The sequence below is a fragment of the Microcaecilia unicolor genome, chromosome 9 (genome assembly GCF_901765095.1).
Source record: "Microcaecilia unicolor chromosome 9, aMicUni1.1, whole genome shotgun sequence".
Taxonomy (NCBI): domain Eukaryota; kingdom Metazoa; phylum Chordata; class Amphibia; order Gymnophiona; family Siphonopidae; genus Microcaecilia; species Microcaecilia unicolor.
The window spans coordinates 105,599,596-105,614,089 of record NC_044039.1 but is presented as its reverse complement, the minus strand read 5'-3'; the positions used below and the strand labels follow the sequence as shown (position 1 = coordinate 105,614,089).

At 46.6% G+C, this 14,494-nt stretch overlaps 1 protein-coding gene across 1 annotated transcript in view; it reads left to right on the top strand.

The window, feature by feature from the left end:
• The window catches only part of HECTD1 (HECT domain E3 ubiquitin protein ligase 1), a 324,415-nt gene that overhangs the window by 142,728 nt on the left and 167,193 nt on the right, over positions 1-14,494 (top strand). The window contains 2 exon segments of the mRNA XM_030215386.1: positions 3,594-3,699; positions 6,293-6,427. Of these exon segments, the coding sequence (XP_030071246.1) occupies positions 3,594-3,699; positions 6,293-6,427 (241 nt within the window).

Sequence of the window (14,494 nt, the reverse complement as noted above, 5' to 3'; positions counted from 1 at the left end):
CCCTCCATCCATATCCAGCATTTCTCCTCTCTCCCCTCCATCCATGTGCATCTCCTTCCTGTCTTCCCTCCACTCCATCCATCCAGCATTTCTCTTGCCCTTCCCTCCATCCATCCATCCATGTCCAGAAACTGCTCTCTCCCCTGCCCTCTCTTCCCATCCATGTCCAGATTCTCCTCTCCCCTGCCCTCCGTGTCCAGCGATTCTGCTCTCTCCCCTGCCCTCCGTGTCCAGCGATTCTGCTCTCTCCCCTGCCCTCCGTGTCCAGCGATTCTCCTCTGCTCTCCCTTCCTCTCCCATCCGTGTCCAGCGATTCTCCTCTGCCCTCCCCTCCCTGTCCAGCGATTCTCCTTTGCCCCCTAGCCCTCCCCTCCATGTCCAGTAACTCGCCCCAGGCCTCCACCTGCCCACCCATAGCTTCCAGACAGACCCACCACCACCACCCCGCAACACGTTTAAATCTTTTATTCCTTGTCACTTGCAGCAGATTAATCCAGGAGCTAGTGAGACGCGACAGTATCGCCTGGGGTGGTCCAACGTAGCCTTTCAGCGTCCTCATTTTGGGCAGCGTTCTTCCTTTGCAACGAGAAGCGTCCGGCTGGACCCCCCTCTCGTCTGGGGGCTCCTTCTCGGGCCTCCCAATGATGGGGCACAGGTCCACTCGGGAGGAGAGCAGATTGGTGGTCGGCTTTCTCTGTTTCTTCCAGAGTGGGACAGAATTACTTCAGACCAGTGGGTCCTCGATGTGGTGCGAGAAGGTTACAAGCTAGAATTCTTCTCTCCCGTCACAGACTTTTTTCTGGAGTCCCGCTGTGTATCGCGGGCCAAGAGGACAGCGGTTTTGCAGTGTTTGCGAGACCTGCTAAGGATAGGGGCTATCGTGCCTGTTTCTCCTCTGATCATAGGGTAGAGTCAAAAGCCCAGACCTGTCAAATACAGGGGCTGGAGGTCCATGGGACCACCAGACCACAACTACCCCCACCCCGAGCCAAGTAAAACGGGGGCTGGAGGTCCAATGGACCTCCAGGACCCCCCCCTCCCCGGACACAAGTTTGGGGGGCTGGAGATCTGGTGGTCTCCAGCCCCCCCCCCCCCCCCAGCACCCTCTCAACTGAGTGGGCCACAGGACAATCCCCCTCCACCTGGTGGTCTAGCGGCCCTTCCCCCCCCAACCCCCCCGCCTTTAGTTGGAGGAGGGAGGTGGCCTTTCTCCTCTTCCATCGGCGCTGCCTTGAAAATGATGGTGCCCAGCCCTGCCCAGTGCATCCTGGGATGCGCTGGGTGGGGCTTCATGGTGTGAAGCCTAATTGAAGTTAGGGGGGTGAGGAAGGGCCGCTAGACCACCAGATGGGGGGTGCGATTGACCTGCGGCCCACTGGGCCACCAGGGACATCTGAGGGGATGCTTTTGGGGGGGGGGGGGCTGGAGACCCACTGGATCTCCAGGCTACCCCCAAACCTGTGTCAGGGGGAACGGAGGTCCGCCGGACCTCCAGCCCCCTGTCGCTGGGGGAAGTGTCAGGTCAGAGTTCCTGCGTGTGGGCTGCTGCATTGGGGGGGGGGGGGGGAATGGAGGCCTGTGGAATTTTTATGCTGGTTTTGAGTTATGAGACGTGCTGCTCAATCCTGACACTATGCGCACATGTGCCTGATTATTCCTTCTGACTATGGGAAAAAATTATAGGTAAGCAATTTTATCCTGTTGTCAACCTTGGAATATCTGATTTATTTTGCATTTAGTTCTCTGCGTGCACAGCAATATTAGGAAATAGATATACTGAGGTAAAATAACTTAATTGACATCACAAATGAACTATCTCCTAGAATCAGAGAATTTTGTTGGATGCACAAAACCATAAAATCCTGTACATGTTAAGCTTCTTTAGAAAATTCTCACTTTGCTACGGAGTAGTGGTAGCATGTACCAGTTGGTGAATTTGGGAGTATTATGTTTAAATTGTAAAGGAATCAAGGAGTAGCTTAACGAGCAATGGGCTGAGAACCAGTATAGCCTGGTTTAAAATCATGCTTCTCCTACTGTTGTATGACTTTAGGCAGTCCCTTCATCCTCTACTGCTTAAGATACAAACTTATATTGTATCCATAGCTCCCTGTAAGCACTGTGCATACTTTCATGTGTCTTCACACATGCCACTTTTGCATGGTGCAGCTTGGACTGTCCCGCTCGCTCTTCCTTCCCTACACCCCACCCCACTCCATCAGTTCCAGTTCAGTCAACAGCAGAAGGACAAACGGGCCATTGATGAGTTCCATGTAAACATCCAGTGGATGGGTCCTTGTCCCCTGTGTCTGTGCGATGGGAAGGCATGCCTAGTGCCCAGTTTCTACCTCATAGACCAAGGCAGTGGGAACTGAGAAGGGTTGAAAGAGGGCTGTTGACTGGGGCTCTGCTGTCAGCAGCAGGAAGTGATGTTCCCGGCAGAGAGTGGGGGAGAAAAGAGAAACAAAATGCTTGGATGGGTTTCATTTCACCTGTGCAAGTATGAAGACATGTTGGTGCATACTTGATTTCTCTGACATTTATTTTACATTCTGCAGGTGAGTGTGGGCTTTGGCTTGGAGATGTGTATGCAGCATGTGCAGATGGAGTAGATAAGGATGTGTTGGGTGTGGGGGGATGTTTACTACTTTTTATGTAGTGGAGGAGTGGCCTAGAGGTTATAGCACCGGTCATGAAATCCAGAGGTGGCTGGTTCAAATCCCACTGATGCTCCTTGTGATGTTGGGCAAGTCACTTAACCCTCCATTGCCTCAGGTACAAACTTAGATTGTGAGCCCTCCTGGGACAGAGAAATATCCAATGTACCTGAATGTAATTCACCTTGAGCTACTACTGAAAAGGTGTGAGCAAATATAAATGTGCCTGAAGGGGTTTTGGAGGGGATGTGTGTGTAGAGATGTGAGGGTGCAAGTGTAGACTGATTTCTAGTTTTTTAGAATAAGCGTATAGGGGTGCGTGTGTATGTAAGTGGAGAATGTTGGCAGGATGTGTATGTGGGGGGGGGGGGGGGGGGGGAGCAGCAAGTGTGTGGATACAAAGATATGTGTTCAGAGGGGGAGTGTGTATTGTGGGGCATGAATACTTAAATGCACTATTTCAGTAAATATGTTCTGAAATGCACTCTGTAATGAATTATCATATTGAGTAATAGCAAATAGCACTCACAGGAAAATGTAAGTTTGCACAAAAACAAAAATATTTGCTCATGGCAACCTGGTCCTTAGAGGGAACTATGATTATAAACCATGATTATAATCCCTCTTGAGCAGGGAGTTATCTACTGTATGTAAATGGAACTTGCCTTCAGCTTGGATTTAGAAATATGAGTAATCAAATGTGAAATCCAAGTTCAAATCCATTAAACAAGTTGGCTCCCCTGTATGTGCTCTTGAATCTCCCCTTGTGGGATTGTGGGGAGGCGAGAGGGGGAGAGGAAAGTTTGTACAGAGGCAAGAGTCTTTTAATATGAAATTGATCGTGATTATACATGCTGTTTTCTCTGTCCACATCAAATAAAAGCAAAATTTCAGTAGCCTACATATGTTGTAATATTTAACTGGCTTCTCTTACAGTCGTCCAGCAGTAGCACTAGTTCGCAAGTTGATTGCAGTGTTGGAATCAATAGAGCGCCTTCCTCTTCACTTGTACGATACGCCAGGTTCCACATACAATCTGCAGGTAAACATGTCCTGCTTCTTTAATCAGTAAAAGCTTCATTTGTTGTGTTGAATACATTGATTTTATTTTCTAATATTAGCTATTCACATTTTTGGTATTACAGCCCTTAGTTTCTTGAAATTTTGTTGTTTTAGGGGTTTGGGTTTTAGTTCCAAGCCCTGCTCTATGTGCTGCACTGCAAAAAAAAAAAAAAAAAAAAAAAAAAAAGGTAAATCCAGAGGGGAGTGTGCATCATGCATACATTGTGTAAGTGTGTATATGTATGTGTATAGTATACTGTTTTAGACTGTCAATTGATATAAAAACAAATAAAGTGACATTATTTTGAGGAAAGGAGAAAAGCAAGGTTGCAGATGAGGATGCCAGCAAGCCATATTGCTTTACCTATTGACAGGAAGTCAGTACTCTTTCTGCTTCTATATTCTGAACAGAATGATTTGAAATAGTGATTCTCCGAGGACAAGCAGGGTGAATATTATCACGTATGGGTTGTCGTCCGCGATGGCCCAGTAGACTGGAACTCTTCAAAACAAAGAAACTTCGAGAACGCTGCGTCGCACGGGACAAAACGCATCGCACATGTGCGAGCAGGTTCCCGCCCGCGACACAAGCGTGCCACCGCTAGTTCTTTTTGATCCGCGCTTCAGGAGAGTTGTGTTTTGCTGCTACTCCTTTTTCGGCTCAGGAGAACCGTTTTTCCACGTTTATCGTGCCCTTTCTTCTTCTACAAATTCTTCTCAGATAATTAAAAAAAAAAAAAAAAAAATTAGTTTTTTCCTCTTCTTTTTAGTTCTTTTCTTCTTCATTGAAGTTTTTTTTTTTGTTGCGGCCGCCCTTTAGGCTGGTCGACCGCGTCTTTTTTCCCCCCTTTTTTGTGCCTTGTTATTGGCACCATCGAGCCTTTTGATTTTGTGGACGCTATTTTCCCCACCCATGTCATCGAAGACTCCCAGCGGCTTCTAACGCTGTACTCGCTGCTACCGGACCATCTCGTCTATTGACCCCCATGTGTGGTGCCTTCAGTGTCTTGGGCCCGATCATCTCCCAGCTGCCTGTAAGCTGTGTAAGTTGACGAAGAAACGGACCCAAGTGGCTCAAGAGGCTCAGCGTGAGAGACTTTTTTCTGACCGGTCCGGTCCTTCGACGTCGGCATCGGTACAGAGGTGATCGGCATCAACGTCGAAGGAAGCCGTGACACCGAGAGCTCAGGTAATGGCTGCCGAGCGACTGCATCGAGCTGGGAGCAGCGAGGCATCAAGTGGGTCTCCACCCATCTCGAGGCCTACTATGATGCAGCCCCCCCCCCCCCCGGGACCGACCTTCATCGGACCGGGCCCCGAGGAGGCGTGAGGATTCCACATCCTCCTCTTTGGTACCGAGGAGTCTCAATGACAGGCGTCGAGTGAAGGCTAAGAAGCACCGTCATTGTTCTCCTTCCATGCACGGTACCGAGAGCTCCAGGGAGCCAAGGCAATCGGCACCCGAGAAGCATCGGCGCCGGGAGGACCACTCACCCTCCATACAAGAAGTGCCAGTGCGTCGGTCATCTGGCAGCCTGGCACCGACTCTCGAGCCCCCTCAGATTCTGCTGCCAACTCCTGCACCAGCCCCCCCAGCCCTTTCTGTTTTGAAGCTCTCGACTAGCGCATCAGGGTCCTTCTTCCGGAGCTTCTGGAGGGGTTGCTTCACCAGTCTGCATCGGTGTCGAGGGTTCTTGCGCCTTCCGTACCGACTGTGGAGGCTGCATCTGGGCCATCACCTGTGAGGAGGTCCCCATCCTCGGTGCCGCTTGCGGTACTTACGTCAGCTGCCACTCGGGTCGATTCCTCCTCGACGTCAGAGGAGGAAGCTTCGCCGAAGTCTAAGTAGGGGTCGACTCCACTCCAGCTTATCTGAATCTGTCTTGTCATGCCCGGCACTGTCCCCATGTTCCAAATTACTGGAGTCTATGTCAAAACCCTCTCCAGCCCACCCTAAACTGGATTGCTGTATGCGGGACATAAGACTGTACAAGCCAGCCCAGCACTGGCCTTAGTTTTTACAGCCAGAGTTGCCATCTAAGCACCACTTGACATGCAAACACATATGAAACCCTTTGTTTTTTATACCATTCATTTTGTAATTAGAGATCCTCTGTGTTCATCCCATGCTTTTTTGAATTCTGCAACCATTTTTTCTCCACCACCTTCCTCAAGAGGGCATTCCTGGTGTCAGCCACCCTCTCTGTGAAAAAGAGTTTTCTGATATCGCAACCTCAGTTCATGTCCTCTAGTTTTACCATTTTCCTTTGTGTGGAAAATACTTGTTTCTATATTAATACCTTTCAAGTTTTTAAACGTCTGTGTCTTATCTCCCCTGTCCCTTCTTTTCTCTAGGGTATAAATATTCAGATCTTCGAGTCTCTTCTCTTATGTCTTTTGGCCCAAGCCCCATACCATTTTTTTCCCCTTGGTTAATTTTTCGCTTTTCTTTTGAAAATTCAGTAGCATCTACATAGGCAGAAGTGTGTATGTATTATTTATCCTCTTACTGAAAATGTGCTTGGTATCATGCTGTCACTTAGCTTTGGGGGGGTTTTTTTTGTGTCCTTTAGATACTAACAAGAAGGCTGAGGTTTCGGTTGGAACGTGCTTCTGGGGAGACATCACTGATTGATCGAACAGGCAGAATGTTAAAAATGGAGCCCTTAGCAACAGTCGAATCATTAGAGCAGTATCTCCTTAAAATGGTAAGAGATTTGGAGGATATCTCATGGCTTCAACTAGACTGTAGTCTTGTGATCACCACCTGTCTCGTGGCAACCCCCTTTATTGTGCACTTTTAAAGGTTTGATAGTATGTATTTTTATTCTCTATAAATTTATTAATGTAATATAGAAAAATATTTGGCTAGTAGGGAACATGACTTGACTTTCAGATTTTGATGGAGTTTGGGGAGGCAGAGCTTTTCTGTTCTAGGATATTTCAGAGACTTGATTCTGAGAATATCAAATGTATAAACAGATAACAGAAAATTGAGAGAAAAAGAGAATGCTACAACATTGTTTGCATGTTTTAGTGTACATTTGAAGGTTAATCGATTACATCATAATTGTGCATGCCTATTTATCCACCAGACCAGTCCAGAACTGATGATTTATGCCACTTAGCTAGCAGACAGAGATAGGGACTTGCAAGCTTTGAGTTCTGCCTTTATAGGAAGTACAGTTCCAGAAAACCTATATTTGCTGTCTCCAGCAGATAGTGGTGAACATACCATATAGCGCAGGGCTGGTTTAGTGATAGCTTCTGGGCTCATTCAGATAACTGGTCTGGCTGGAGGTGACTACATTGGGAATACTTGGAATCATCCATGTTCTTTCCCTATCCAGGCAGATCTGACCAGTTTGGGATTTTTTTGTCTTCCTTTCCTTGTTGCTGTCAGCTTTTTAAATCCCCCCCCCCCCCCCCCCCTTTCTTTCTTTTGCCTCCTATTTTTTTTTTTTTTTTTTTTTTGCAAGTTTAAAAGAAGAAAAAAATAATAAAAGGCAGTGCATGCTGTGCTCCCATGATTGGTGCCCAGACTGCATAAATTCTGAAGTGGCAGCAGAGAGTTCTGTACCTGCTGGGGCTGCTCTAGTGTTTCAAGCCACCTGCCCCCCCACCCCTCCTCACACCTCTTAGAGCTATCAGAGTGCTGAGATTTCATGGGGCAGCTTTGCAGCAGGAGAGACCTCCTTAGCCACTTAGTGCCTTGTTTGTCCACCTTCCTGCATTGAATGGCTGCAAGAGGGCACCAGGAATGGTGTGGATACGAGCTGGAGAAGCCTCAGGAGTCCTGCTTTCCATGCCAAGAGCAGCAGGTGTGCAAGCGGCACTGGTTGGGTTTGGGCAGTGGATTTCTAAGCTGAAGTGCAAGCAAGGAAAGCAAAGTGGCTAGGTGATGGGCTTGGTAGGCTCAGTCTAATGGAGGCAACCTAAGAACATGCTAAACAGTCTTTTGGTGTGGGCAGCATTGTAACAGCGAAGGAGTTTATGCAGCATACTAGGGAGGATTCATTCGCTCTTCAGTGTCTGGGTCTGTGACTTGGGAACCCCAGGTAGCTGGGATTGGTTTCTTAGCTCATGGCCATGTAGACTGGCAAAAAGCATGGCAAACTGTCATTTTGTTCTTCAGTGATGCCGAAGAAAGCTTGATTGCCCTTTCCCCTTTGCTGGCCCTGGAGGGGAGCATAGTTTTTTTTTTTTTTTTTTTTTTGGGGGGGGGGGGGGGGGGGGGGGAATGAGGATGCCTGAAGCAAGATCTGTCTACAGCCCTTTTGTAAGCCTCTGAGTTTGTTTTTTTGTGGAGTTTCTTGTGTTTACTGCTCCACAAGGCTTTTATATTAAAGCAGGCACAGAGCAGTGCAGAGATTAGGTCTAATGGTTCAGGTTAAGCTGAAGGGGTCACGCAGCCTAAGTGGGCTTGTCTAATTGACTGAAAGATGCAGTCACTGCCTTTGAGAAGGAACTTGAAGTAGCTCAGCTCAGTCTGTGAGGCTGCCAGAAGTTCCTCACTAGCTGTCATCCTGGAGAAGGGAGAGCTTCTAGTAGGGGATGGAGTTTACCCTTTTATGGTTTAGCTTTTCTGGAAGGAGGAGTTCATAGGCATGGTGTTGCAAGTCCTAGAGAGTATTTCTTAACCATGGTTTCAGGGAACAGAGGAGAGACCCAGTTTATGGAGGGTATCCACAAGCCCAGTTTATGGAGGGTATCCACAAGCCTGCTATGGTCTTTCCTGTCCACCAGGTGATTTCGGGTCATGATCTTGTTCAGAGTGGGAGTTATCAGAAGCTGGGCTCAGGTAAGCACAACCAAGGGTAAGTTGTACCCATTGGTCTCAGAAGAGAAGAAGCTAGCTGTTATAACCACAGTTACTAAGAAGACAACCAACCAAGAGGGGGCTGTGCTAAAAGTGCTGGATTGGAAGTTGGAGATGCAACTCATTGTTTAGAGGTGTGTGCCCTGGGCTTTTTTCAGGTGGTGGCCTGCTGCGCCTATATACATGTTAGTTTATGGTGTCTCCTTGTTGTGCTTTAGCCAAAAGGGCATCTGTTTGCCACCTTGAAGATGTTAGACTTATGAGTGATGGATTTTATTTATTTATTTATTTTTATTTATTGCACTTGTATCCTACATTTTCCCACCTTTTTGCAGGCTTAATGTGGCTTACAAAGGTCTGTTATGGCGTCGCCATTACAGGGTCAAAGATACATTTGGTGTTACAAAAAGATCAAGGAAAGCAGAGAGGAACTAGCAAACAGTTATAGAACGATGTCATTCAAAATCATGGTGGAGTGGTAAAGTGTTGTAGTTAAGCTATGGATCTGGTCTCAAATGAGGAGTAGTTCAGAGATTGTTATTTAGTTTATTTTGTGGTTTCAAATAAAGCTCCTTTTGCCCAATCCTGGATTTGAAGGTGTGAATTGAGTGCTCGGTGTCTCTCACATTTCAGAATGGAGACCTTTCATTCTGCAGTAGGGGAGTTCTTATGGCCCTGCATCTGACGTCCTATCTACATATTCTGATTTGGCTGCCACATAAGAGGTTCTTGAGGTTTGCATTTTTAAACAGCATTACCAATTTCAAGTGCTTCCCTTTGGTTTGATCATGGCACTTCAAACCTTCTCCAAGGTAGTAGTGGTGGTGGCAGCAGCAGTGCTTTGCAGAGAGGGGATTCAAGTCCACACTTACTTAGATGATTGGCTTATCAGACCATTTCTCAGGAGATACAGCTGCTTCCCTAGCAGTACACAGAATATCTGGGTACCCAGTTTGACACGAGTGGGCAAAATCTTCCTCCCTCAGCAAAGGGGATTTGAAATTTAAGTTGGAAGTTCGGGCCCTGTTGACGAAGGGTGTCATTGGCCTAGTATTTTATGCACGTGCCAGCCTTCATGGCGGCAGCTTTGGATCTGGTGCCATTGGCTTGTGTTCACCTTGGTCTCCTGCAGGTGTCCCTCCTATCTCAGTGGTCTGCTCAGCACCAGTCTGATTTAGGATTGAGCTGCTTTTGTTTAGTGGAAGCTGGGCGGATAGAGGGTGGTCTGGGCCCCCTGCCCAACCACTGTCCAACACCTCCCCCCTGCTGCTGCAGCCAACGCCTCTGCTGCCCAGAGTACCCAAGGTATAATATCCTAGTATTTGGCTGTTTAGATGAGAAACATCTTCACGCCTGTAAGACGTTCCTCAGATCTCCAATTGTGTGTGTCCCTTCGTGCCTATCTGCCTCACTTGGAATCTTGCAGCCTGTGCGCAGGTTTACTGAGAGAGAGTTGAAAATTGTAACCTGTCTAGTAGTTGACCAGAAATTGCAGAGCACACTGTTCCTGATGATTTTCCAGTAAAGATGTATTGTATCTGTGTTTCTTGTGTACAGTGGGGGAAATAAGTATTTGATCCCTTGCTGATTTTGTAAGTTTGCCCACTGACAAAGACATGAGCAGCCCATAATTGAAGGGTAGGTTATTGGTAACAGTGAGAGATAGCACATCACAAATTAAATCCGGAAAATCACATTGTGGAAAGTATATGAATTTATTTGCATTCTGCAGAGGGAAATAAGTATTTAATCCCTCTGGCAAACAAGACCTAATACTTGGTGGCAAAACCCTTGTTGGCAAGCACAGCGGTCAGACGTGTTCTGTAGTTGATGATGAGGTTTGCACACATGTCAGGAGGAATTTTGGTCCACTCCTCTTTGCAGATCATCTCTAAATCATTAAGAGTTCTGGGCTGTCGCTTGGCAACTCGCAGCTTCAGCTCCCTCCATAAGTTTTCAATGGGATTAAGGTCTGGTGACTGGCTAGGCCACTCCATGACCCTAATGTGCTTCTTCCTGAGCCACTCCTTTGTTGCCTTGGCTGTATGTTTTGGGTCATTGTCGTGCTGGAAGACCCAGCCACGACCCATTTTTAAGGCCCTGGCGGAGGGAAGGAGGTTGTCACTCAGAATTGTACGGTACATGGCCCCATCCATTCTCCCATTGATGCGGTGAAGTAGTCCTGTGCCCTTAGCAGAGAAACACCCCCAAAACATAACATTTCCACCTCCATGCTTGACAGTGGGGACGGTGTTCTTTGGGTCATAGGCAGCATTTCTCTTCCTCCAAACACGGCGAGTTGAGTTCATGCCAAAGAGCTCAATTTTTGTCTCATCTGACCACAGCACCTTCTCCCAATCACTCTCGGCATCATCCAGGTGTTCACTGGCAAACTTCAGACGGGCCGTCACATGTGCCTTCCGGAGCAGGGGGACCTTGCGGGCACTGCAGGATTGCAATCCATTATGTCGTAATGTGTTACCAATGGTTTTCGTGGTGACAGTGGTCCCAGCTGCCTTGAGATCATTGACAAGTTCCCCCCTTGTAGTTGTAGGCTGATTTCTAACCTTCCTCATGATCAAGGATACCCCACGAGGTGAGATTTTGCGTGGAGCCCCAGATCTTTGTCGATTGACAGTCATTTTGTACTTCTTCCATTTTCTTACTATGGCACCAACAGTTGTCTCCTTCTCGCCCAGCGTCTTACTGATGGTTTTGTAGCCCATTCCAGCCTTGTGCAGGTGTATGATCTTGTCCCTGACATCCTTAGACAGCTCCTTGCTCTTGGCCATTTTGTAGAGGTTAGAGTCTGACTGATTCACTGAGTCTGTGGACAGGTGTCTTTCATACAGGTGACCATTGCCGACAGCTGTCTGTCATGCAGGTAACGAGTTGATTTGGAGCATCTACCTGGTCTGTAGGGCCAGATCTCTTACTGGTTGGTGGGGGATCAAATACTTATTTCCCTCTGCAGAATGCAAATAAATTCATATACTTTCCACAATGTGATTTTCCGGATTTAATTTGTGATGTGCTATCTCTCACTGTTACCAATAACCTACCCTTCAATTATGGGCTGCTCATGTCTTTGTCAGTGGGCAAACTTACAAAATCAGCAAGGGATCAAATACTTATTTCCCCCACTGTATGTGCATGGGTTTCTCTGTAGGTTATTCACACGTCACACAAAAATGCAAACGAATCTGAGTAGTGCTGCCAACATTTGCTAGTGGTTTATATATCAGCAGAAGCAGCTGCCATACATGACAGAAGCCAAATCCAGTGTGAAGTAGTGACTCCAGAACTACAGTCTGCTCAAAAGTACAGACTTGGAATCGCCAGGTTAGTTGCTAGTAACAACTGATGCAAGCCTCCTAAGTTGTGGAGTGCATTATTAAAGCCTGGTGGCTCAGGGTAAGTGGTCAGACACACAAGCTTCTTAGTGGATCAAACACGTGGAGACTCAGGCTGCACGGAAGGCCTTGTCTGCCTTCTGTCCTCTGTTGCAGACAAGGCAGTCAGTTGTTTCCAACAATGCCACAGAAGAAGCTTATGTCAGCCAGCAAGGGGGACTGAAGAACCTCCCAGTAGTGAAGAAATGGCTGATCAATTTTGGTGGGTAGAGACCCATCTGTGGCAATTATCCATAGTTCATATAGTGGGTGTGCAGAATTTTCAAGTTGATCTTTTGAACAGGCAGGCCTTGTATTCAGGAGAATGGGAGCTCTTGGACAAGACTTTTGCAATGATTTCTCCCTGCTGGGGAGCGTGGGTGGTGGGTCTCATGGTGACAAACCAGAATGTCAAGATTCTGTTTATCAGTTATTGAAGAGAGTTTGGGGCAGTGGGGTTGGATGCCGTTCTGTAAAGTTGGCTCCATTCAAGACTATTGTTTGCACTCTTTCCTTGATCATTGGTGGGCCATGTGCTCTGAAAAGTGATACCTTATCTGGGATTGGTGGTGCTAGTGGCACCAGGTTGGCCCAGGCATCTGTGATACATAGATCTTGCCTGCTCTTTAGGCAGGGGGCAGTTTGTCCCTTCTGCAGGAGAGAGGGTCTTCTGGTTTGAGAACCAGTAGTCATGGATAACCCATGTTCCTTTTGTCTTGGCTCTTGAGAGGTTGCATTTGAGATGTAAAAGCTACACAGAAGGGCTGCTTATAACCTTTTGCAGGAGGAAAATGGTTTACCTCCTTGGCCTGTGCCAGAGTCTGTGAAGCATGGTGTGGAAAGAGAGGATGTGATCTTTTGCATTACGTGTTTGTCCAGATTTTCTTTAGCGAATTTAGCTCCGACAGTTATTGTAAGAAGCTAGTCCACTTGCTTTGATTACAACAGCATTTGTGTACGGTCTACAGCTTTAAACCTTAGCAGGACTGCGATCCTATGCTAAGCTCTAGAGTTTACTGTTTGACCCCTGATGTAGACGCATGCCCGTGTCGGCTCCTCTTCTTTAAAGGTTCGTCACAGCATCTTGTTTCTGCAGGTATCGGAAAGGTTCCATGTTGAGGGTACACTCAAATATGGTGCAGTTTTTGAAGGGTATAGGGCACTTAAGGCCTCCGGTACGTCTGGTGGTGCCATTATGGAATCTCAATTTAGTGCTAAATTCTCTATTATCACTGCCCTTTAAACCAATCAAGAAAGCCTTGAAGGATTTGACCTTAAAGGTGTTGTGTTTTTTGTGGTTATCTGGTCAGCTAGAAGAATTTAGGAGTTGCAGACCTTATCTTGTCGGAAACAATTTTAATGTTTTATGTAGACAGATGTTTTCTTTAGGACAGTTCCCTTCTTTTTTTCCCCAAAGTGGTGACATTTTTCCATATTAATCAGGTGGTGATGTTAACCTGCTTTCCAGGAAGAGGATTGGGACAGGACTTCAAAGGCTTATGGCCCTCAGATGTGTGTAAATTTCTACTGCAGTATTTAGAGGTGACAAACCATTTTCACAAATCAGAGCTGTTTTGAGGGTATAGGAAGATTAAAGCAGCTACTAGAGCGATTATTGTGCGATGGTTGAAGGAGGTGATAAGGGCTGGCTTATATTTGGGGTCAAAACTTTCCTCATGGGTCTTCAGGCTCATTCTACTAGGGGAATGGCCACCTCCTAGGTGGAATCACAACTGATTACTCCTGTTGATATTTGCAGAGATACCACTTGGTCATCTCTTCATTTTTTTTTCTCCAAGTATTATAGATTGGGTGTGCAAGCTAGGGAAGATACTGCGTTCGGGACCACAGTAGTGGTGGAAGGGGCTTCATCTTTCCACCCAGTTTAAGGATTGCTTTGCTGCATCCTGGTTGGGAGAGGACACAGAGACCTCTTTAGTCTTTCTCGGTTGTGGTTAGTTCCTTTTTGATTTTGGATCCCCCTTTCTGCCGAATTCATTGCATATGTGGGATTGGAGATCCCATATCATCTTTGTTTACAGGCATACTAGGTTGTTGGAGCTGCATAATATCCCTTATAGGGCAGAGCTTACAGCTCATAAATGTCTCCATCTGTTGGCTGAGGAGCATAACCTGTCAGTTCTGGATTGGTCTGGCTGGACTCATGGAAAGAAAATTAGCAGGTAAGACCAAATTTTCTGTCTTTAAACCATATGATGTACAAATCTTCTGCAGAATCTCTGATACCACCTCTATCACTCAGCTAAACTCCTGTCTTTTTCAAATTTCTCTTTGGCTCAGTTCCAATTTCTTGTTCCTGAACACTTCAAAATATGAATCCATATTTTTTTCCTGTAGGCACTGTTAGTATACAGAAAATCACTTCGCAATTACTCTGGACTTGTTTGGCTAAGGATAGGACCAGTACCTAAATCAACCCTTAGATTCTTGCTAGGCTGTCCACCAATGAAGGAATAATGCCAAAATGAAAATATATGTATTATAGATATAAAAATAGTAATGAAGCAAAGCAATACCCAAACATAAGTGCATAGTATACACTA